Here is a 26408-nt window from a genome sequence, read left to right as displayed (position 1 = left end):
CACACCCCTGGACACTACAGGCAATTTAGCATGGCCAATTCACCTGACCTGCACATCTTTAACGGTGGGAGGAAACTGGAGCATCTGGAGGGAACCCATGCAGATGTGTGGAGAATGTGCAAATTCCACACAATTGCCTGAGACTTGAGTCAAACCCCTGGAGCTGTGAACCACCGTGCCATGTTAAAACAAAATGTTATACGCTTGTTCACCTAGAGATACTGGACTCCACTGCAGAATTTGAAGAACAGCAGATTCAAGATTTATTTTTTAATACTAATAGTTATTGACTGATTCTGCTGATACATGACTTCCTGTAGCTCCAAGGACATGGTTTTGGAGGAGGTGATTGCAGGTGCAAAACTGGGCATGAAGTGAAGAGCAGCTGATGTTCACTTATATCCGTGTCTTAAGTGAAGATTTCCTGTTTCAAATCCACAGCTTCTGGAATTGTGCCCAGAGGATATCAGTGGACATCTATGTCCAACACCGTAATCCAAATTATTTTATGTGTGCGTGCTCTTTTTTGGAAACTTAACTGAAGTTTGCTGAGATTTTCTGACATTTTTCAGCCATCTGTAATTGTAATTTAACTGGTGTCAATGTCAATTGTGTAGCTAGAGACAGAGTTTAAGGGTTTGAATTGACCCAATGGAGCTTTCTGCTCAAGTCATGCTAGTGGGAGTCTTGATCAGGTTATAGACCATTCCTCGATTTGAGAAATAGTATTTGCCACAGGTTCTTTTTGTGGGTCTTGATGGCCTCATTCTAAACACAGATAGATCACTTGTAATAATTGGCAGAGGTGGCTTTTCAGAAACCCTCTCTCGAATGACTTCCCACCCGTTCTTGCACACTTCAGTTCATCTTTTGGTGAAGTGCCCACTGTGCTGTTCGATAAAATAATGGGCTGAACTTCTACACCAGCTCCACTTTCCCACAATATCTCACATTCCTCAATTCCTAGATTGTTAAAAAAGACAGCAGCTTCAATCTCGAATAAAATCATTGACTGGGCACCCATGCTTCTCTACAGTATGAGCATTCCAAAGATCCTGCCTCGTTCAGCCTTGTTAAAAATATTACATATCTCAGTGAGGTCACCTCTGATTCTCGAGAGCAGAATTAAGAGAAAGTCAACTATATGCTGCCACCCTATGGCTCTGAATATTGGTACAACAATGCCCTGGGCCATTGAGCATTGAGTTCTTAAAATCTCCAACCACTACCTTGTGCCCAAATGATCATTAAAGAACTACATACTTTACATGTTCAAAGTTGCAAAAGTTTGCCAGAATGCACAGTCGTTGCACAAAGCAGTTTTCTGACGTTCATAAGACATGGGCCAGAGCCCCCTCCTTGGAATAAATTTACTCTAGAAAGCAATAAATATGTTATGAAGTGAGAAGTGTTTGAATTACATGGTTTACCCATGTCTCATGAAGTACCACTTCACTTTGCTTGCTTATGGCGTCCTTTATTTGCTTCATGTCCACAGAGCTCCCTGAGCAGCCCACTGTGGGCAGCAAGCTGCTTGGAAAATGAGCGTGGAAGAATGGCAGGGTGCTGTCTGTTTTGTTTGTGGAACATGTGGCTCTAATTGGCGTGTGTTTGTTTTTGCTCTTTAGTTGGGATGACAGCAGTTCCGTCAGCAGTGGGATTAGCGACACAATAGACAACCTCAGCACCGACGACATTAACACAAGTTCTTCCATCAGCTCGTATGCCAACACACCAGCCACCTCTCGCAAAAACCCCGATAGCCAGGTAAGGCGAATCAGCTCAATTCAGCCCTGTGGACATCAGGGCTTGTGACCTCTCCCACACACAAGACCGTAAGAAATAGAAATGGCAGTAGGCTGTTCAGCTCCTCAAGCCTGCTCCATCACTCAATAGCATCATGGCTGATCTGACATTCCTCATGCCCACTATCCTGTACTTTCTCCATAATCCTTGATTCCCAAACTGATCAAGAAACTATCTATCTCAGTCTTAAATAAGGACTCTGCTCCACAGCTCGCTATAGCAAGGAGTTCCAAAGACTCTCAGCCCTCTGAGAGAAGACATTCCTTTTAATGTCAGTCTTAAATTGGCACACCTTCAAGTTGAAATTATACTGTCTGGTCCTAGCCTCTCCCATTAAGGGAAACATCCTCTCAGCATTTGCCTTGTCAATCTCTTAAGAATCCTCTATGTTTTGATGAGATCACCTGTCATTCTCCTAAACACCAGTGAGTAGAGTCCCAACCAGCTGAACTTTTGCTCATGAGACAATCCCTCCACACCGGGGATCATTCTGGTGAGCCTTCTCAGACCTGCTATTTTTGGCTTCGTTCAGTGAAGTGCAGCCCCTGTGCAGGCTGTGGTAGTTGAGGAAGGCCCTGCCTCCTCACCTCATCCCACACTTGTGGGCTGGTCACCCTCAAACTGTACTGAACCAATCATCTCTCAGTATTGAAGAGAATGACTATTTACCATTCAGTAAAGGCAAAGGGCAAAGTCATGGGACAGATGGTCCCTTTCTGCATGTCACACATTGAATGTTCACAATCAATTTGTTTATTATTTAAACAGAAGAGTTTATTTCTTGAAATCATGTCTAAAATTCTCTCTTTAATATATTTCCACACTCTGTGGTCAAGAGCTCAGGAAGCTTGACACTGTCCCTTTTTGGTCAGACCTCGTGGAAACTTGAGAAATAAAAACGTCAGGTTTGTAGTCTCAACAAAGTGCTCCTCTTTTTGGAAGTGACGCCATTGTGAGAATAACCGATTGCTATGTCTTATAATTTAATGCATTCAGGAGATTTACTTGTTGCTGGCTAGGCTAGCATTTTTTGTCCATCCCTAATTGTCCACAGTAGCTGAGTGTCAGTCACATTGCTGTGGGTCTGGATTTGCAAGTAGTCTAGACCAGGTAAGGGCAGAAGATTTCCTTCCCTAAAAGACATGAGTGAACCAGTTGGCTTTTCTTGACAATTGGCAATGGTTATCATTCGACTCTTAATTCTAGACATTTTAGTTGATTAAAATTATACCAGAAGCCATGGCAGGAATTGAACGTAGGTCCCTAGGACATTACTTGGATTTCTGGACTTACAAATGATACCACTCGCATATCACCTCCCCAGGACCCTTGGGAATGTGAACTCAGGCTATTGAACTGTGGTGGAAATGCATCTGATCGCCCAGTTCTGTTTTCATCCAGCGTTTACACACTTTCCAGCAGAAGTGTAGCGCCTCTTCTCCCATTCCCTTCACTCCTCCAATCCCTTTCTATACAAGAAACTCAATTACTTATCACTACGTTGCTTGGCAGCTACTGTACTAATACAGCTCAAGTGTAACTCATGATCCTCTTGCTCTGAATAGATTGGTTTCACGTCTGAGCACAATCTGACTAACCAACCAGGATCTGTCAGGTTCCACCTTCCGGATTCTGCCAAATAGGCAGCTGCTACTGAGACCATGAGGAGCCTGTTCCTTGATACCTGGCATCATGCTGTTACTGGAGTTCACTCACGTTCACACAGTCACAGAATTGTTACAACACAGAGGGAGGCCATTCAGTCGATCCTGTCTGCCCTGGTTCTACACCCTCGTCCCAATTGCCTGCCTTGTTCCTGTATCCCAGCACACTATTTCTATCAAAATAGTTGTCCCATTCTCTTTTGAATGCCTCAATTGAACCTGTCCCCACCACATTTCCAGGCGGTGCATTCCAGACCCTAACTACACGCTACGTGAAAAAATTATTTTTCACCTTGCCCTTGCCTTGTTTGCATATCATTTTAAATCAATGCCATCTTCATTCCTTTATTTCATGAGCATGAAGCCTATTTGGCCTGCTCACAATTTTGAAAACCTCATACAATTCCCCTCTTCACCTTCATCTCTCAAGGAGAACAGTCTCAATGTTTTCAAACTATCCTCCGATCAATGCTGGAATCAATCTTGCAAATCATATTTCATGTTTCTGAACATAAGTCATTGTTTGTATTGTGTCTGTGTTCCGTGGAATTCACCTGCTGGATTGGTGTTTTTAATGACAGTACCAAAACACCACTCTGCGAATGCTCATTGGCCAGAGTATGTGGTAATCATATGTTGGAATGGGGCCACTGTAGAGATGCTGCTTTAAGTTTCAGAAGCAAATTCATGTCTTGAGAGATGTGAAAGTTCACAGTACAGTAATGTTTCTCCTTACAATTATACATGTGATAGGATTCTACAAATTGTACACTGTTTGGGAGTCTAATTATATATTTCAACCGTGTCAAAGTATTGTTTTCAGTTTTGTTGTTGGAAACTCAGTGTCATAAAAAGGTAGAGATGAAGTGTTGTGAACAGTGTATAAAGAGAAATGGCCACTATGAGTGGTTAGCAGATGGAACTTTTGTGAAGAATGACTAATTTTGGAACACTTAATGAAACAAGTATGAAGCAACTTATTGGTGCAGACAACTATAAACCAGCTTGTATCCAGTGAAATGCAATCTAAAGCAGAACAAGTCACAGGTTGCACCTCCCTAACCAGCTCTCTCTGGTCTGGCATCTTACTGTGAAACTGCGACACATTGCAACTCTTGTTTCCCCTGTTGTGGCATCTAACAACTTCGCATGACCTTTATTCATATCACATTTTGTTACACTTCGCCCATTTTGGATAGGTTAAATTCTGTTGCAGCTTCGAAATTGAAAAATCGTTCAGACAATAGACATTCAATTGATCCAAGTCACAGTGAGATCTTTATTAAAAATTGTGAAATAAGGTTTGGGTATGCTTGATATTTTCATTGGCTTGAAGGGATTTAAGTCACTGACATGGCAGTAACTCGCATTTAATTGATGATTGTTTTGACCCTGACAGGTGACCTTCCATATCTGGTATGTTCTCTGGCTGGCAAAGGCTCCTGAGGCTACTTGCTTCGGGAGCTATAACTGGTACTATACTGCGAAATTTGTTTTGTGGAAACCAGTCAGTTTCATCGAGTCATGGAGTTCAGCAGCACAGAGAAATGCCCATCACATCTGTGTTGCATAAAAACAACCATGCAACAATTCTAATCCCATTTTCCAACACTTGGCCTTTCGCCTGTGTGCCTTGGCCTCACAAATGAACGAATATTTTCAAACTTTTAGCTTCTAATCTGTTGGTCATTTTGAGCTATTATGGAAGTTGGAGTAAGTATATATAACATTTGAAAATGTACTGAGCTTTCATCACTGTGTTGCAATACGTATGATGTAGCGGTTCTGTTTGTAGGAAGGAGAACAATGCCACCTGTGCTCATGTGAAAACAACAGAAGGCACCAATTGTAGTCCAAAATGTGCTTGTATGATGGAAAGAGGAATTTCTGGAGAAACTCAGGTCTGGCAGCACCTGAGGAAAGCGAAACAGAGTTCATTAAACAAGATTCATACCGCACTCAAAATGTTATCTCACTTTCCCTCTCCACAGATGCTGCCAGCTCTGAGTTTCACCAATACTTACTGTTTTTATTTCAGATCTACAGCACCCCAGTATTTTGATTTTGTTTGTATTATAGAAACTTTGGTTTGAAGCCTAGGTTTGCTTTCTGGTTAATAATGATTAGATTAGATTACTTACATTGTGGAAACAGGCCCTTCAGCCCAAGAAGTCCACACCAACCCTCCGAAGAGCAACCCACCCAGACCCATTTCCCTACATTTTTCCCTTCACCTTACACTATGGGCAATTTAGCATGGCCAATTCACTGAACCTGCACATTTTTGGACTGTGAGAGGAAACTGGAGCACCCGGAGGAAACCCACGCAGACACGGGGAGAATGTGCAAACTCCACACAGTCAGTCGCCTGAGGCGGGAATTGAACCCGGTCTCTGGTACTGTGAGGCAGCAGTGCTAACCACTGCACGATGAGTTGCAAGTGGGATTCAATTCGGATAAATGAGAAGTGATGCACTTGGGCAGAACATACAGAGCAAGGGAATAGATGATGAAAGGTAACACCCTAGGCAGGTCAGAAGGACCTTGGTGTAAATGGTGTGGATAAATTGGTTAAGAAAATATATGGGGTATTTGGCTTTATTAGCCCAGGCATAGAGTTTAAGGGCAAGGAGGAGATGTTGGAACTGTATGAGAAGTTGGTTAGGCCACAGCGAGAATATAGTGCATAGTTCTAGAATTCACTTTATAGGAAGGCTGCACACACTTTATAGGTGTGCAGTTCTGGTCTCCAAATTTGAGGAAAGGCATTCTGGCTATGGAGGGAGTGCAGTGTAGGTTCATGAGGTCAATTCCTGGAATGGCAGGACTATCTTATGTTGAAAGATTGGAGCGAATGGGCTTGTATATCCTTGAGTTTAGAAGACTGAGAGGGGATCTGATTGAGACGTATAAGATTATACATCTTAAAAATAAGGGGTAGACCATTTAGGACAGAGATGAGGAGAAACTTCTTCACCCAGAGAGTGGTGGGTGTGTGGAATGCTCTACCCCAGAAGGCAGTGGAGGCCCAGTCTCTGGATTTGTTTAATAAAGAGTTGAATAGAGCTCTCAAGGATAGTGGAATCAAGGGTTATGGAGATAAGGCAGGAACAGGATACTGATTGAGGATGATCAGCCATGATCATAATGAATGGTGGTGCAAGCTCGAAGGGCAGAATGGCCTACTCCTGCACCTATTGTCTAGTGTAATAGCATTGGAGAGGGTGCAGAGATTTACCAGGACTGGAGGGTTTCAGTTATGAAGAGAGATTGGACAGACTGGGATTGTTTTCCTTGGAACAGAGGAGACTGAGGGGTGATAAAATCGAGTTGTATAAAATGATGAGGGGCATAGAAAGGGTAGATGTGAAGAAACCGTTCCTCTTGGTAGAGAGAGATCAATGACTTGGAGCACACATTTAAAATAAGGGACTGGAGGTTTAGAGGAGGTGTGAGGAAACTTCTTTCCACCCAGATGATGGTGGGAATCTGGAATTCACTGCCTGGAAAGATAGTAGAGTCAGAAACTTTCATAATATTTACAAAGTATTTAGCTATGCACTTAAGGCACACAAGGCTAAGGGCCAAGTGCTTCAAAATGGGATTTGAATAGTTAGCTAGTTATCTTTGACTGGCCCTGACCACAATGGGCCAAAAGGCCATTTTCATTCCTGTACACCCTTATGACTTGATGATTGTTTTTAAAAAAGTATACTGTTTTGTCAAATATCTGAACTATTCTTCAAAATAGTTCATATGCACTTCAATCCCATTTATAAGGTGCAGTGTTCCTTTCCTATTTTGTTGAAATTTCTGTAGCTTTGTCACCAAAGAAAAGCTTGCTTAATATTGTCTGTTCTCAATTACAGTCTGTGCCTCTCAATTTAATTATTTGATTAAAGTGATATAATATTTCCATTTTGGCATCAAGTTTTCACTTTGCTGATAACTATTTGTTCACTTATGGGACATTGGCTGACATTATTTGATTCATATTATTGGGTAATGTATTACATTTGTCGGATAATTTTTGCATAATCTGGAGACTATTAAAAAAAATTTGCTCAATCTAAATCTGCTCAAATGCTTGATGGCAAGATATAGAACACACAGTAGAGATTCAGTGAAAAGTACAATTAATGGACATTGAGGAAGCTATTTCAGGAACATATGTTGGATAGTCTACAATGCATTCTTATCAGTTCGCTCTGAAAATGGAATGCTTTTATACTTAATGGAAAATAATGATTGTTTTCAAAGATAAATCAAGTGAGTTAGTAACCACAGATACTGTTCAGTCTGGTGTACAAATGTATACAGTCACTTGGAGTAGAGAACTTGAGAATTACTGAAAAAGGACATTTTTGTCAAAGATTTTTGGCTTGCACTCATTAGAATAATTTGCAAGAAATACCAAAGAGAAGTGACAGCATTTATTCCATTTGAGAAGAGTTATATCAGACTCCAAACATTAACTCTTTCTTTCTCCACAGATGCTGCCAGACCTGCTGAGTTTCTCCAGCATTTTCTTTGTTTATTTTAGATTTCCAGCATCTGCAAAATTTTATTTCATTTAAAAACTCATAAGTTTGTAAAAAGAACCAAAATTGTGATACGGCATTATGTTATATACATTCAACACTGGAAATTCCCCAAATTTCTCTGATCCATTACTGTAATCGGAGGGTTCTGGGGCAGTTTCATAGTAAGCTATTATCAGTTGTGCTGAAAGCATTGATCCAGAATCTCTCATTTAAAAAAAAAGATTCTGGTGCTTAAGATTGAGTGTCCAATAAAATGTGCACTGAACAAAACATTTTCCAAACTGCTAAATAGAGAAAATGGCCATTGCTCTAATTTCCCACTCAGTTATGATGCTTGATTTGTTTCTGTCAAGCAGTTCAGTCTTCAAGGTGGCAAAACCTTGCCTTTTGAATGTCTTACCTATTTGTTGTACCTGCATTTGAACTAACAGGTACTACATTTATAAATCCTGGTATGAAAGATATCTTCCACATACTTCAAGTAAGTGAGAGATTTTCAATATCATCTCATGAAGAGAGTGATGGGCAGGTTTTAACACAGACTTACTTTGCAACAGACATATCAGGCAGGAAATAAAAGTCTAGCTCAAGAACATAAACTAATTACAAATCGTATATTTCAGATCAAGTGACCCTTCCTCAGAACTCAACTTGAAACATTTAACTCTGATTTCTCACAGACGTTGCCAGAGATTTTCCAGCCATTTTTCTGTTTTTGTTTCTGATTTACAGCACCTGCAGTTCTTTTGGTTTTTATTTTGTAGATTTCATAGTTCCTGATTCCACATCCAGTTTGTCTTACAGATGAGAATTCTGTACCACTTATAATTGCTATAAATGGATTGAGGGTGCAAAACAGTTAAAGATCTTTGTAAAGATAGGAAACCATCTGCAGCACCAGCTTTTGTTTTAACCTACCTGGCTTGCATTGCCCACACTTGTAATTAAATAGCTAGAGGAGCATGTTATTTGAAAGTAATAGATTTTTTTTTGTCCAGTCTCAGACTGACGCTGAGAAGCATTCGGAAAGGAACTCCACTTGGTCTGGTGAAGAAATAAAGAGATCAGATGGTGGATCGGATAGCGGAATAAAGATGGATTCCAGCTCAAAATGGAGGCGGAACCCGTCGGATGTTTCTGATGAATCAGAGAAAGGTGGCTCAAACAAGAAGACCACAGTCATTTCCCAGACAGGATCCTGGCGTCGAGGGATGACAGCGCAGGTTGGCATCACCACACCAAGGGCTAAAACACCTGCCAACACACTTAAAGCGCATGGAGCAGGTGAGGAAAGTTAGCCATTTGGCTTCCAGCTGGGTTTGCTGCCTCTTGGAGCACAGGAAGGGGGCACAGTTTGTCACGTAAACAATACAATAACCCCATTAAACTCCACAGCTTCTGAGACCTAGATTGAGGCTCCAGTCTGGGGACTGGGATCATTTAATCTCAAAGCTAGCAGTGATTATCTGTGTATATTTCTGTATATTTTATATAACCAGATATAATAACTTCTAGTGATTATAATTCTTACAATTTTTGAAATATTTTGCAAACTTCCTTCTTGTCCCAATCCCAACTTTTACAACCGGCTCCATTTTCAAGCCTTGTTCCCTGACAGACAATCTCAGAATTTCTGTGCCTTTGAAATCAAAATAGCCAGTCTTCAAAGTTGTGTTCAAGTAAGCATAGACATCATTGATCTGATTGTAGCTTATGGCCATGCTGCCCCTCTTATTGAGCATTTCACTGGCCTGCCCCCATACCCTGAATCATCACTCCCTCTTGCCCATCACCCCACTGACTACCCTGCTCTTGATGTGAAGTGGCAGGCTGGGCCATGAGCTGGGTGGCAAAGGGGTGGATTGGGGGCACTCAAGCAGAGAACAGGGTGCCAAAGGACAGGGCACGGAGGGAGTAATAAATGCACAACAATGGCATCAGTGACACCAAGATCCCATGTGAGCACATTGAGATACGGTGCTGTGTTCCAAAGGAATTTGGAAGTGATCCCTTTCTGTCTACGTCCAGAAGGCAGTTGAAGATTGCTGCTTGCCCCAGTTGTGTGTTGCTGGGAGGAGACAATATGTACTTGGAAATGGTGAGTCATTAAAATAACACTGAAATGCTCTCAGGGCACTTTTCAGAAATCCCACAATCTGAATCTGATTATTCCATGTTCTCTCAAACTACTCCATGATTTAGTTAGAAATGCACTAAAGCAAGACGTCATGGATCTGGGGATTGGATGGGAAAAAGACGAAAGATAAAGTTGTCATTGTCCTACCAGACCATGGGGCTGCTCTCTCAGTTAGAGAGAGATGATTGGTGGTGCTTTAACCTGAGGATCAACACACTTCAGGAGAGGTTGAGAAAGAGAGTCCTTCAGAGAAATCTCAGTTGGTGCAGGAATTGAACCGACAATGTTGGTGTCACTGCAAACAGCTGTCCAGCCAACTGAGCTTCAATCTGTGTCACTCCCTATGAAGAAGGAAAGCTGCAAAGATTGAACTCGAGATGTAGTTCTGCTGTCATCCTTGCAGCCTGACCTTTGGTTGCCATCTGACAGGTCCTGGTTGTTGACATGTTCTCTGAGGTGAAGCACAAGCTCACATTCCAGGGGATCATGGCTGATTCAGCAGGCTACACCCAAACTGCTCTCTGCATGGTTCAGATCTGTTCCTTTGAAAGGCAACATCTAAACTTGGAGCTGAGTCAGGTTTTTGCCGTATTACTCAGTCACAGAGAGGGAATTATCTTCTTCATTCAGAGTTAGATGGCATTTAAAGGGCTTTGCTCAGTTCAATCTCAGGTCTTTGATCTAGTCCTGTTGGTTATACGGGTAACCAGTGAAACAATGCATTTGCTTCACAAGCTCCTTTTTCAAAAGGATTTCTGCAAAGTTCACATGACCAGGGGCTATCCTTGAATAACGTCTCCATTTAGCAGTGGAATTACTTTAATGTATCCTGAGGCACTCACCAGAGACTTAAAGCTCAATCTCTCCCTCGCCTCCTGACAATAACCAACGGGGATCATGCTCAACATCTGTTCCATTCGCAAACCCAGTGCTTCATTTGACATCACAATTGAACATTTGGACCTCTCATTTCAAAGTGTACACCCAAATGTGTTGACACAAATTACCTGGTACTTTGGCTGGACTGGTAAATGATGTGAGTAGTGACAAAAATATTGTTGAAATTTACATTATGTGCTAACGGAACAAAATTTTTCTATCTTGCCACAAATTAACTACTTGTTCTGCAATTATTCAATGAGATATCAACAATTTGAAAAGTATTGCATTGCCTAGACTAAATGCATAAAACTGAATGAGATTTTACAACGATTTATAGTCAACTGATGGCAAGTCAAGCTTGAGAACATGTCAAAATATTCTTGTAATACACAGGATAACAATCACAGCACATGCTCTCACCCCTTTTTTCTCCAGCAAATAAATGAAATTCTCACTTAAATTCTGCCCCTATCAACTATACTCGTTCTCTCTCTGAATCATTTTAATATTTTAAGAGTAATTTTAATGTCATCCTAAATTAATATAATTCACTAATATTCCACCTACTCTTCCAATCATTTCAAATTGTGTGAACTCATAACTTCATTTTTACTGTTGAGCATGTTGAACATTACCTTTGCAAAACTTGCACGTTGCAGCAAATAAGGAACAAAGATCCTTTTTTGAAGCAACTCTGCCGTATGAACAACTGATGACAGATGAAACACATCTGTGCACCCAGCTTTGCTGGGAATCAAGTGATCTCCCAGGAGAGGTGAGCAACCAGATTTAAAACTCCCGGAGAGTGGTAGAGAAAGCCTCACTCAGACCCATTAAGGAATTTAATCCAGCTCTGATTATTTAAACTTGGGGCTAAATCTTAACCAGAAATTGGCAAAGTGACGATTTGGGGAGTTTCATGGAGGCTGTCTCACTGTCAGCCCTAACTGTGTACCTGGGCTATTTTACAAACGCATCTCATTAACCGAGTACCTCATGTCATATTCTACTTGCTGCAGGTGAAATTGCTGACCATTGCCAGAGGTTTCCTGCTTTGGCACCAGGTTTAAACCCATGGGGTCAAGCTGTGCTGCATGGTTTGTTTTATTTGCCCTGATATGTCAGACAGAGGGTTTTTTTTTATATAGAATCTCTACAGTGTGGAAACAGGCCCTTTGGCCCAACAAGTCCACACTGACACTCCAAGGAGTAACCCACCCAGACCCATTCCCCTACCCTATTACTGTATATTTACCTCTGACTAATGCACCTAACCTACACATTCTGAACACCATGGGCAATTTACCATGGCCAATTCACCAAACCCGCACACCTTTGTAATGTGGGAGGAAACCTGAGCACCTGGAGGAAACCCACGCAGACACGGGGAGAATGTGCAGTCACCTGAGGCTGGAATCGAACCCGAGTTCCTGGCACTGTAAGGCCGCAGTGCTAGCCACTGATCCACGTGCTACCCCGTTTGGCATCCCACATTGCCAGTGGAGACTGATGGTCCTGGTGTGCAGGTGTGCAGTCGCTGCTCTGTCGCATATCCAGAGATGTTGGTGATTGATAGAGGTCTGGAGCAGCAGGTGGTAAATTGGAGTTGCCAGGTTACCCACTCTGCAATTCCTGTTAGATTAGATTAGATTTTCTACAGTGCAGAAACAGGCCCTTCAGCCCAGCAAGTCCACACCGCCCCTCCGAAGAGAAACCCACCCAAATTCATTCCCCTACCCTATATTTACCCCTGATTAATGCACTTAACACTATGGGCAATTTAGCATGGCCAATTCACCTGACCTGCACATCATTTTGGCCTGTGGGAGGAAACCGGAGCACCCGGAGGAAACCCACGCAGACACAGGGAGAATGTGCAAACTCCACACAGACAGGCGGGAATTGAACCCAGGGCCCTGGTGCTGTGAGGCAGCAGTGCTAACACTGAGCCACTCAGTTAGGAATTGTTACTATCCAGTTTCTGTCCAGTTGGTGGGAGAAGAGTAAACGGCACATCAATAAGGCGAGATGACACCATAATGAAATGATAATGCATGCAAATAGGACTCTCCACAATCACTAGCAAGAATTCCATGTCGCTGTTCAGCACATAGTTGGAATATGGGACTTTTTGTCTTCAACAGCGAAAAGCTCCTCACTGCCAATCTCACGCAATTCTCCAAAAATTCCTGCCAATTGCCACATCGCTCGGGGGTTAAGAGGATTTTGCCCTTGGTGCTTTTATCATATAAACTGCTAAGGGCTACATACATATCGAAAATGGAGCCCCCAAAATCACAGGATTTCTCAATAACTAAACTCCTTTCTTAAATAGTCAGCAGGAACCTTGACAGAGTCTATCAAATTCCAAAAGTCTCATAATTTTACAGACTTCTATCCAGTCTCCCCTCAGCCTTCACTGCTCCAGAGAAAACAACCCATGTTTTTCTAGTCTCTCCTTATAGTTCATACTCTCTAATCCATGCAGCATCCTGGTAAACCTCTTCTGCGCCCTCTCCAAAGCCGCCACATCCTTCTTGTAATGTGGCGACCAGAATTGAACGCCATACTCTGAAGTGTGGCCGAACCAAAGTCTTGTAAAGCTGCAACATGACATCCTGACTCCTGTACTCAGTTCCCTAAACAATAAAGGCAGGCATGCCAAACATCTTCTATACCACCCTATCTACTTGTGTGGTCACTTTCAGGGCACAATTTGCCCTTGAATCCCAAGATCCCTCTCTATGTCAATGCTGTTCAGGGCCCTGCCATTAACAATGTACTTTTCTTTTACAGTTGATCTCTCAAAGTGCAACACCTCACACTTACCCGGATTAAAGTCCATCTGCCATTTCTCCAGCCATATCGGCAACTGATCCATATTCCACTATATCCTTTGACAACCTTCTACACTGTCCACAACTTCACCAATCCTTGTTCCATCTGCAAGTTTACTGACCCACCCACCTACATTTTCAACCAAGTCGTTTATATATGACTGGGACAGCAGAGGTCCCAGTATGGATCCCTGCGGAGCACCACTAGTCACAGACGTCCAGCCTGAAAAACACCTTTCCACCACTACCTTGTGGCTTCAATGGACACGCCAATTCTGAATCCACGCAGACAAGTCACCGTGGATCCCATGCATCTTAGTCTTCTGGATAAGTCGATTGTGGGTGGCACAGTGACTCAGTGGTTAGCACTGCTGCCTCACAGTGCTAGGGACCTGGGTTCGAGTCTAGCCTTGGGCGACTGTCTGTGTGGAGTTTGCATGTTCTCCTCGTGTCTATGTGGGCTTCCTCCAGGTGCTCCAGTTTCCTCCCACAATCCAAAGATATGCAGGATAGATGAATTGGCCATGCTAAATTGCTCATAGTGTTCAGAGATGTGTAGGTTAGGTGCATTAGTCAGGGGTAAAATGTAGAGAAATAGGATAGGGGAATGGGTCTGGGTGGGTTACTCTTTGGAGGGTCAGTGTGGACTTGTTGGGCCAAAGGGCCTGGTTCCACACTGTCAGAATTCTATGATCTATAATGTGGACCTTGTCAAAAGCCTTACTAAAATCCACGTAGACAATATCCACTGCTCTACCCTCATCAATCACCTTTGTCACCTCCTCGAAAAATACAATCAAGTTAGTAAGACATGACCTGCCCTGCACAAAGCCACACTGACTGTCACTAGTGCTTTTCCAAATACTTGTAAATTCTATCTCTTAAGAATTTTCTCCATTAGATCCCCAAGTACTAATGTGAGACTCACCAGTCTATAGTTTCCTGGATTTTCCCTATTTCTCTTCTTGAACAAAGGAACAGCATTAACTACTTGCCAGTCCTCTGAGACCTCTTCAGTGGCTAATGAGGAAACACAGATCTTGGTCAAGGCCCCAGTAATCTCCTTTCTTGCCTTTCAATAACCTGGGGTAGAACCATCAGGGCCTGGGGATTTATCCATCTTAATGCTCTTCAAGTGACCCAACTCCACTTCTTTCTTGATCCCAAAATGCTGTAGCATATTAGCATGCTCCACGCAAATCTCACTATCCTCCATATCCTTCTCCTGGGTGAATACTGATGCAAAGTACTCAGTTAGGATCTCACCCACATCCTCCGTCTTTAAGCAGAAGTTCCCACCTTTATCCTTGAGTGGTCCTGCCCTCTTCCTAGTTATTTGCTTGGTTTTAATGTATGTATAGATGAATAATTAGGAATGGACCATAAATGTTGTACAACCAGTGACCTGCATGCTCCATGAATAAGCAAAAAGATGCAAACAGCAACATAGACTGGTTGGGCTGAGTGGCCTCTGTCTATGCTTTTATTCCAAGTAGTCAACGTAACCATTGGGATAACCCCAGCGAACCAACAAATCAGAACACGTACCTCTCCTGAGGTGAAACAATAACTGGAGGCTGGGTTGATGCCTGTTGACAGAATTTTAGGAATGCCACTCTATCATTTGCAGTTGAGACACAGACAGTGCCACTACAATTTGGTTTAATAGTAAGATCACACAACAAACAGGCATAACAACAGTCACCTTAGGTGATCCAACCCGAAAGATTCCATTTTTAAAAACATCAGTCCAGAATTTTTGGCTTTCAAAGGTATCGTTCATTCTTTGTCCTTATCACTCTTTGTAACCCCAAGTTCTTGATTTCAGTCCAGGTCTTACCTTTAACCAGTTTGAACTGGTGCATTACAGTGCAGGTTGAGTATTATTTTTGGAGCAGCCTTCACCTACAAAAGCTACAAAACAGCTCAGTTGTTTTGTAGCTTTTCCTCATCCGCCTCATTGACAAGGTCAAACTTTCTGAAGAGTCAGAAGGTATACGTTCCCCAAGTTTCCTTCAAACCTCAGTCCTCTGACACGATTCTACAGGTTGAACTTATTGTCCAATCCAAAAGAAAAGTGAAACTATTCACTAGCCAAATCGAAAAAAAATGACAAAAAATTGGACTTGGAGAGACTGTCGTTGTTATCTGGAGGTGAATTTTTAAGAATAAAGTCAATATGCCATTGACATACTGAAAAAACATGCTGGAAATCACAATGAGCCAGGCAGCATCCATGGAGATAGAGCACGGCAAACCAAAATGTTAGCTTGTTGTCTCTCCATGGATGCTACCTGACCCATTCTGATTTCCAGCAATTTTTGTTTTCAGTACAGATTCAAGCATCTGCAGCAATTTGCTCCTGCCATTGGTATACTGTTGTGCTCAGCTGTTTAAGCGTATTTCATTTTGTTTGCAGCAAAAACCGATGATGCCAAGGTGTCGGAAAAGGGCAGGCTGTCTCCAAAGTCAACAAGTGTCCATCGATCTCCTTCCGATGTGGGCCGTAGCAGCGGGGATGAAGGGAAAAAGCCTCCAGTTAGTGCTTCGCGCTCAACCACGGGAACAAACACCTTTGGCTTCAAGAAACATGGTGGCTCCTCTGGACCGATCACCATGATTACAGCTAGTGGTGCCACCATCACCAGCGGTTCAGCAACTCTTGGAAAAATCCCCAAGTCATCAGGTCTTATAGGTCGATCACCGGGGCGGAAAGCCAGCGTGGATGGCTCCCAGAGCACGGAGGAGAATTACCTGGTCCTCAATGCACGCAGCAACTTGCAGTACCGCAGTCTGCCTCGTCCCAGTAAATCAAACAGCCGTGGGACTGGGAATCGTTCAAGCACTAGCAGCATAGACTCCAACCTCAGCAGTAAGTCAGCAGGTCTTCCTGTTTCTAAACTGAGAGAGCCATCCAAGGTAGCCCCAGGCAACACAGTGCCTACACTACCTAACCAGACTGACAAAGAGAAGGGAGTGTCGTCTGACACAGAGAGCGTGACTTCATCCAACTCTGTCAAGGTGAATCCCTCACAACTCGGAACCAACAGCACTCAGACTACCCGGCAGCAAGCATCCAAATATCCTGACATAGCTTCCCCCACCTTACGCAGGCAAGTGATATGTTATGTACAACTCAGGCATATGTAAGCGGTTAAAGAGTTTATTTCAATTTTGACTTGCTACATGTCAATACAGATCTTTTAATTCAGTCTGATGAGGAGATTATTGATGTCTTTGAGCTGGGAGATTGCTTCACAGCCTTCAGTCATAATGCATGCAGAATCGCACAGGCTGAATTCAAGGGGAAAAATTTCCCTGGACTGAGAATAAGTCACACTGCAGTTTACACTTGCAATTTAGCCTGTTATCTGCAATCTGCAGTCAGTATTTAGCTTTAGAATGTGCCATAGACACTGAAGGGAATTCCACCCCTTACTATATGTAGTTAAACTGCAAGCACATTCCTTATATTTATACTCATGATCTCATTGCAATTAAAGAAACCTCTGAACGGGATGGATACGGTAAGTACACAGCTCATTCTTGAGGGAGCCAAATCTTTATTTAGCATTTAGGAATTTTTAGAAGGATATATTTTTTAAAAGGCGTTGTTTACAAAAACTTGTCCTAATGTCTCCTTGTTTGACTCTGTGTCTAATTTGCTCAATTCAATTGTAATTGGTTTACTTACACCATGGAATGTTTTATCTGTGATCAAGGTGCTATATAATTATAAATTGTTGTTGTTTTTATTGTCCTAAAAAGGTGTCTGATGAACCTTGAGCTCCAGATACATTGTAAGCATGTGAGGCAGCTCTGAATATCAGTTCAATTCAAGCTGATTTTTAAAAACGTGCTTTCATATTAGGTTAATTGGCTACACCAGTACTTAATGCCTTCTTCAACTGTCCTTGAAGATGTTTTAGTGTGCTGCATGTAGTAACTTCCTGGGCCATGGGACTATAAGACCAAGAGTAGGCCATTCAGTCCATCGGGCCTGCTCCGCCATTCATTGAGATCATGCCTCATCATCGACCTCTGTGTCACTTTCTAGCTTGATCTCTATATCTCTTAATGTCATCAGTTTCCAGAAACCTATTAATCCCAGTCTTGAAAATAGTGGAATGATTGAGGTTTCACAGACCTCTGAGGTAGAGAATTCCAAAGATTCACCACCCTTGATGAGTGAAGAAAGTAACTCCTATCTCAGTCTTAAATGGCCTACTCATTCGCCTGAGATTATATCCCTTAGTTCTCGGCTCACCTAGAGGAAACATTCTATCTGTATCCACCCTGTCACAGCCCGTAAGAGGTTTGTAATTTTCAGTGAGATCACTTCTCATACTTTGAAATTGAAGAATACTGGCCTTTTCCATAATCTCTCATCATAGGACAGTTACACCATCTCAGGGATTATTCTGGTGAATGTCCATTGTGCTCCTCTATGGTAAGTGTATCCTTCTCCCATTGTGATAATCTAACTGGATTAATAGTCACTGGACTATTAACCCAGAACCCCAGGCTAATGCCCAATGGATATGGGATTGAATCCTACTTTGGTAGTTGGTGGAATTTGAATTCAATAAAAATCTGGAATCAAAAAGCCTAGCTGCATTCATGTAGTCATTATCGATTGTTGTAAAACCTCAACTGGTTCACTAAAGTCTGTTAAAGAAAGAAATCTTTACTTATATGTGGGGTGGCTCTGTGGGTAGCATTGGTGCCTCACAGCACCAGGGACCTGGGTTTATTTCAGGTGACAGTATGTGTGGAGTTTGCACATTCTCCCTGTGGCAGCATGGGTTTTCTCCGGGCACTGTTTTTTCCCACGATTTGCAGATTAGGTGGATTGGCCAAGCTAAATTACCCATTGTATCCAGGACTGCATAGTATCCATGGGAAATGCGGGGTTGCAGGATGGGGTGGGTCTGGGTGGGATGCTGTTCGGAGGGTTGGTGTGGACTCTATGGGCCAAATGGTTCCATGCTGTAGGGGTTCTATGATTCTGCACGTGACTCCAGAGTCCCAGCAGTATTGTGACCCTACATTGCCCTCTGGAATGGTTAAGTAAGTTACTCAGGTCAAGAGCAGTTAGGGATGGGGAACAAATGTCAGCTTAGTTGGTGATGCTGATATCCCATGCTGGCATAAGTAAAACAGTAACCCCAGTGGGACTTGAGCTCATCTCCAGAGTGTTAATCCAGGCCTCTGAAGTACTCGGACACTGCTATTAGCACGAAGCTGTGGGCAATGTTTTTGTTAGAAACAATTCTCCAATGTACACTCCAAAATAGGGCTTCATTTAAACTTGATTCCACTTCTGGGAGTTCAAATTAAATTGAATGTTGGATTAAATAAATTCCAAGTTACCAACTAATTTCATTTAATCGATTCAAAAAATGATGGGAATCTATTGTTTAATAATTCAGTGATTAATTTAAGTAACATCAAATTAGGAAAGGTGAACTGTATTTCCAATATAAATCCCAATCCAGCATCATAGTGGGAAGGCAGTGGTATGGTGGTAATGTTTCTGGATTAGTTCAGAAACTCCAGACTAATGTTCAGGAAATATAGGTTTGAAACCCAACATGGCAGATGGTGACATTTGAATTCAATTTAAACAAACAAATCTGGAATGAAAAAGCTTGTCTAACAGTGATCATTGAACCATTGTTAATTGCTGTTTAAAAAAAACATTTGTTCCTTTCTGGAAGAAATCTCTTGTCCTTATCTGGCATGGGCTACAACTGACTCCAGATTCACAGCAATGTGGTTGACTGGTCTGGGCAATTAAGCATGGACAATAAATGGTGGTCTAACCAACAATGTTCATATCCCATAAACAAATGGGGAGAGAATCAATTGAGACTGAAGTTCATTAATTGTCTGGGATTCCATTTGTTTTGTTCAGAGAATGAGCCATTGCCAAAGTGTTCACACAATTTGCAAATGGCCTCATAATGTGTCTGGCTGGCCAGAATTCCAATGTTGCACATGGAGGAATGAGAACCTTTGAACAGTGCCAGTGAACACTTCTGATCAGTGGCAGGAAAAGCCTTGTATTAGCACTTTGCCTGTATTCACTGGGGGAAACAGGAACTTAGATTAAATCAGCTCTCATTTGAAGTATGGATGTTGCAGATTGAAACACTTTCAAAATTTTTTGGAGAATCACAGTCAGTTTAGTATCTACTACAAAAGTGAGTGAGTTTGTCATAGCCAATCAGGGTACCATAAAATAGATTGGCATCCTTTTCTATTACATACATTCCAATCAACTTGACAAAACTTATGTTATAAATGACCCCATAACCTTGACTCAGTAAAGAATTGAAAAGTATGTGAGGACACCTCAGCTAACAGTGGTTCAAGCATTCTGCAGCTCTGCATTTCAAGTTAGAGGGGAGATCAGAAATGAAATGCAAAGGCTACCATGCCCATGGGTCAAGTTTTCTTCCGTCCTGCTAAGATAGATACATCGAAAATAGAAACAAGGCTAGGCTATTAAAACCTGCTCTGCCATTCAATATGATCATGGCTGGTCATCCAACTCAGTCTCCTGTTCCCACTTTCTCCCCTTTGATCTCTTCAGCCCTAAACTCTATGCCTATAACCCAGTACAATTAGAGCAGCTTCCTGTCAAAAGTACCTGACTCCTTTGGGCTGTCATCTTGCCTGGATTGAAATACATGGATTAAATTCTGAAGACAGATTTTGTAGCTTTGAATTTAAAAAAAGATTTTAGATCAGTAAGGGTTTCAAGGGTTATTGGGATCAGGCGAGAAGATGGAGTTGATGATTATTGGCTCAGACACGATCTCATTAAATGGCAGAGAAGACTTGATGGGCTGAATGGCCTATTTTGTTCCACCATCTTATGGTCCAAAAGCAAAATACTAAACATGCTGGAGATCTGAAATAAAAATAGAGCATGCTGGAGAAACTCAGCAGGTCTGGCTGCATCTGTGGAGAGAGAAACAGGGTTAACGTTTCGATTCCAGTGTGACTCTTCTTCAGTTCCATATTTTTCCAAATGTGAGTAAATCCTATCTGTCAGAATCTTTCCAATAATTTTCCTACCATTAATATAAAGCTCACTGGCCTGCAATTTCCAGATTATCCCCGTTACCCTTCCTAAACAAAGGAACAATATTGGCTATTCTCCAGTCATCTGGAACCTCTCTTGTGACTAGAGAGAGTACAAAGATTTTGTACAATTTCCTCAGCTGCCTCCCTCTGCATTCTGGGATATATTCCATCTGATCCTGGGAACCTCTACCCTAATGCTTCTTAAAACACCCAACACCTCCTCCCTTTTAATTTTGACATGCATTTTCAATATAAGTCTTCTGAGATTCACTACTCACTTTGTCCCTCTCCTTTATGAATACTCCCTCACCCACTTGCCCCACTCCATGCATAAATTCCTACCTTTGTCCTTGAGTGGACCCACCCTTCCTCTAGCTACCCTCTTGCTCCTAATATCTGTATAAAACACCTTTAGATTTTCCTCAATTCTATACACCAAAGATACGTTCTGGCCTCTTTTAGCCCTCCTATTTCTTTGTTTACATTCTTTCCCGCTATCTTTATAATCTTAAAGGGGTCTGCCTGTCTTCAATTTCCTAAATCTTATGTATGCCTCCTTTTCCTTTTTGTCTGTATAATCCCTTTAGATGAGTGAGTGTAAAACATGGCAAGTGATGACTAACTGCATTCAGGCCAATTCCGTTGTCCAGAGGTGATGACTATAGCCTTAGGAAAAGAAAATGAACAACTCTGCCAGGACAGCTCTTATTTATACAAAATTACTAACTGTCACTATTGTGAACTCTTCATGTTCAGTCGTTAACTTTCTCTCCATCTTCCCATGGGAGTTTCACTGAGAAGAAGTATTCACTTCTGAGACATTGCAGAGGTTTGTTGGAGAAACGATGGTGGATGTGTTTGTAATGCTTTGGACTGGTTTCTCCATTTGTGAGGCTGGGGGCATGGATGTACAATGAAAAAAGTATGGCCTGACCAGGAGATAGGTCGGGTGGCCACACAATTTATAGAATCCTAAATTGTTACAGACAGAGAAAAGCCATTTAGTCCATTGAGCCTAAGTGGTGTGCAGACTAAGATTTATTGCATTTTGTTGGATATGGTAAGAGTCCTTGGAATCTCTGAAGAAATGCCTTGTGTTGAGCAGTCCTTTCAGTTAGCCAAGGCAGTTGTTTCAGTGGTTCATGAGTCAAGAGTGTGGTGATGGAAAAACACAGCCAGTCAGGCAACATCCAAGGAACAGGAGAATCAACGTTTCAGGCATAAGACCTTCAACAGGAATGAGGCTTACGGGCCAAGGGGCTGAGAGATAAATGGGAGAAGGGGTGGGGCTGGGGGGCAAGGTAGCTAGGAGTGCGATAGGTGGATGAAAGTGGGGCTGAAGGTGATAGGCCAGAGGGGAGGGTGGAGCGGATAGTTGGGAAGGAAGATGGATAGGTAGGACAATTCAAGAGGGTGGTCCTGAGTTGAGAGCTTGGGACTGGGATAAGGTAGGGGGAGTGGAAATGGGGAAACTGGTGAAATCAACATTGATCAGTGTGGTTGAAGTATTCCAAGATGGAAGATGAGGTGTCAGGTGGTCAGGATTTGGTGATGGAGGAGGCCCAGGACCTGCATGTCCTTGGTGGAATATGAGGGGGAGTTGAAGTGTTCAACCATAGGGCGGTGGTGTTGGTTGATGCGAGTGTCCCAGAGATATTCTCTGAAATGATCTGCAAGGTGGCTTCCTGTCTCCCAATGTAGAGGAGACCATATCCTGTGCAGCGGATGCAGTAGATGATCTGTGTGGAAGTATAGGTAAGTTTCTGTTGGATGTGGAAGGATGTGGACGAATGGTTCATTAGTCTCATTCTCCAATAGCTCCTCTGAAGCCCCTTGTAGGTAGACACCACATCTAATCACTATAACATCGAAAGTGTGCCCCAGTGAGTCAGGAAGCTTTGGCTGGATTACATTGTAGGATGTATTGTATGATGCTCCCTTACCTGTCAAGGCACTGAGAGCTCAGTGCCAGTGTTTATCTCGTAGGGATGTATCATTTTGTTTCTGTGTTCACCTGCTGTGTGGGGATGGTCACAAGCACAAGGAGCAATTCTTCAATCATCACGGCCATCACTAATGTATCTCCACTTCATCATGGCCATCACTCGTGTATCTTCAATCCTGTTCCAGAAATTATTTCACGGTATAAATGGAGACATTTCACTCGACGGTGTTCATTTGATCATTTTGAAATGACATGGGGGTTGGTTAGCTGAATCTCTGGTTTGTGATGCAGAGGTTCAATTCCTGCACTGACTGGGACTACCACGAAGGAATCTCCTTCTCAACTTCTCCCCTTCTCCCCTTACCTGATGTGTAGAGACCCTCAGTTACACCATCACCAATTGTCTCTCTCTAATGAAAGAGCAGTCCTCTGTGAACATGGCAACTTTACCTGTACCTTTAAAATGATTCACAGGGGGATCACACCATAAATTGAGCTCTGATATTCCCAGAGTTGTACAAAATATTGAGTGCTCCAATTTCCATGACTTTCAAGCCAGGGTTGATTGAAAACACAAATGAGGTTTCTGTACTGAATTAGAATTATTATTTATAGTAGGTAATTTGATTATCGCTACAAGTAAACAGAAGTAAACCATTGGCATTCAACACAACTTACTAAAAACTCTAATCCCCAGGAAAGGTAACCAATTTCCTTCAGTTAAACTAGTTTTGTTTTACTGCAGAAAACAGGCAGCTTCTGCAGAGAAGAAAACCAACACACCATTCTGTACCTTCATCTCTGTGTCTGTGTCTTGCTTCCAGTTCTAACCTGCTTGGTTAGCTGAGAACCAATCATCTTCACTTGTAAACAACTTCTTGGTTCCTGTTCACCTGCACATTGCAGGAACCATCAGCCACAAAAACAAAATTCACAATAGGTATCAAATTCCTCAGTGAAATTATGCAGCCATCCTGGTAAATCCTGGCTACTTTTGAAAATAGTGCTTTCTCCTTGCAGTCTTCAGTTTTTAAAAACATATATAATAAGATATGGTTCTTAACATCTAAAACCTTTGTGTGGTTTTGACAAAACATCACAAAGTAGGTGGAAATGTCATTTCCCTGGAGTTGGCAAGAGAAGTGGTGAGAACGGTAAATAATTGGGCGAGTTGGCTTTTTAATTCTAGCTCCCTCATCAATTGAGTTCTCTGTGAGCAGGGACTGTGTGGATCCACCAGCAGTCTTAAGGGGCCAATGGGTAGTCACATGCTATCTCTCTGATCACCTGTCTTACCCAGTGGGACCGAAAGTAGGATATTTTCCCAACTGAGACACCAGGGTGACCTGGGGTGGGGGAAGGAGAGTAGTCCTCCCTCATTTGAGGTCAGTCAGAAACACTGATGGCCTCTTACTCCTCCAACCCCCCATCTTTCCATGATCCCACCCTGCAACAAGAAGATAAAAGAAGATTTTGCTTCACGTTGCTGAATCTCCTAATAATCAAGCACTGCACCAGTGGACTTAAGGGCCCAGAAATTACGGGCTTTTGATTGGCTGGCCAGTTTGTGTCAAGACCCATGTTAGGGTGAGAAGTTCACCTAATCGCTGCTCATCATCTGTTCACGAGCTGATTGGTACACAATGCAATGATTTCTCTCACCAGGGAGAGTGGCCTCTCAGTCTCCATCTCAGATTTACACGCACGAATGAAAATGGCAAAATTAGGCCCAGTGTTTTTTGCATCACTTAATGATGGGTTTCACAATCCTGTTCACATTTAGCTGAGTCCAAATTGTCACATAAATTGTTTCCTGGGCAACTATTTCTGCTTCTGTCATACAAAGAGCTAGGCTAGTAAAAATTTATTCCTTCAAACTAGAAAGGCAGAGTATCTATCTGCTCCTGCAATTATTCCGCCACTTCCAAACGGACCCCACCACCAGGGATATATTTCCCTCCCCATCCCTTTCCACCTTCCGATAAGACCGTTCCCTCCGCGACTATCTGGTCAGGTCCACACCCCCAACAACCCACCCTCCTGTCCTGGCACCTTCCCCTGCCACCGCAGGAATGGCAAAACCTGGACACACACCTCCTGCCTCACCTCCATCCAAGGCCCCAAAGGAGCCTTTTACATCTATCAAAGTTTTACCTGCACATCCACCAATATCATTTATTATATCCGTTGCTCCCAATGCGGTCTCCTCTACATTGGGGAGACTGGACGCCTCCTAGCAGAGCGCTTTAGGGAACATCTCTGGGACACCCGCACCAATCAACCACACCGCCCCGTGGCCCAACATTTCAACTCCCCCTCCCACTCTGCCGAGGACATGGAGGTCCTGGGCCTCCTTCACCGCCGCTCCCTCACTACCAGACGCCTGGAAGAAGAACGCCTCATCTTCCGCCTTGGAACACTTCAACCCCAGGGCATCAATGTGGACTTCACCAGTTTCCTCATTTCCCCCTCCCCCACCTCACCCCAGCTCCAAACTTCCAGCTCAGCAATGTCCCCATGACTTGTCCTACCTGCCTATCTTCTTTTCCACCTATCCACTCCACCCTCCTCCCTGACCTATCACCTTCACCCCCTCCCCCACTCACCTATTGTACTCTATGCTACTTTCTCCCCACCCCCACCCTCCTCTCATGTATCTCTCCACCCTTCAGGCACTCTGCCTGTATTCCTGATGAAGGGCTTTTGCCCAAAACGTCGATTTTACTGCTCCTTGGATGCTGCCTGAACTGCTGTGCTTTTCCAGCACCACTCTAATCTAAACTCTGGTTTCCAGTATCTGCAGTCATTGTTTTTACCCTGGAAAAGGGTTAAATCGTTCACAAATTTAGACAGAGTATTTTAGCATGCGATATCCTGATGATACTTGAAATATCTTGAAGATAAGCATATCCATAAGAAAAAGTGAAAAATCACACAACACCAGGTTAGAGTCCAACAGGTTTAACTGGAAGCGCTAGCTTTCAAAGCGCTGCTCCTTCATCAGGTGATTGTGAAGGAGCAGTGCTCTGAAAGTTAGCATGCTTCCAATTAAACCTGTTGGTCTATAACCTGGTGTTGTGTGACTTTTAACTTTGTACACCCCAGTCCAACACCGGCATCTCCAAATCATAAGAAAAAGGGACAACAGTAGACCACTTGCCCTTCAAACCTCCTCCACCACTAACTAAGATCATAGCTGTTCAGATTTTAACCTCAACTTTACGTTCCTGCAAACCCTGAAGATCTCTTCATTCTCTGAGTAATCAAGAATCTGTCTCCCTCTGTCGAACAATATTGAAAGATTCTGTACTCACTGCCTTCTGAAGAAGAGAATTCCAAAAACTCACGACCCTCAGAGAGAAAGAAATGTTTATTCACCTTTCTCTTAAATGGGCGATGCCCTTATTCTTCTCCCACAAGAGGAAACATTGTTTCGACATCCACCCAGTCAACTCCCCTCAGGATCTGATATATTTCAATTCAGTCACCTCTGACTCT

The 26408-nt window shown here is 42.7% G+C and overlaps 1 protein-coding gene across 16 annotated transcripts in view; it reads left to right on the top strand.

Moving 5' to 3' along the window:
* The window catches only part of nav2a (neuron navigator 2a), a 1091104-nt gene that overhangs the window by 938894 nt on the left and 125802 nt on the right, over positions 1–26408 (top strand). For all 16 annotated transcript variants that reach the window (XM_072592781.1, XM_072592785.1, XM_072592776.1 and 13 more), the window contains 3 exons: positions 1629–1767; positions 9013–9298; positions 16290–16983. In XM_072592781.1, the coding sequence (XP_072448882.1) occupies positions 1629–1767; positions 9013–9298; positions 16290–16983 (1119 nt within the window). The remainder of the gene's footprint in view (positions 1–1628; positions 1768–9012; positions 9299–16289; positions 16984–26408) is intronic.

This window comes from Chiloscyllium punctatum, chromosome 22 (genome assembly GCF_047496795.1).
Source record: "Chiloscyllium punctatum isolate Juve2018m chromosome 22, sChiPun1.3, whole genome shotgun sequence".
Taxonomy (NCBI): domain Eukaryota; kingdom Metazoa; phylum Chordata; class Chondrichthyes; order Orectolobiformes; family Hemiscylliidae; genus Chiloscyllium; species Chiloscyllium punctatum.
This window is presented reverse-complemented; position numbering and strand designations above follow the sequence as displayed.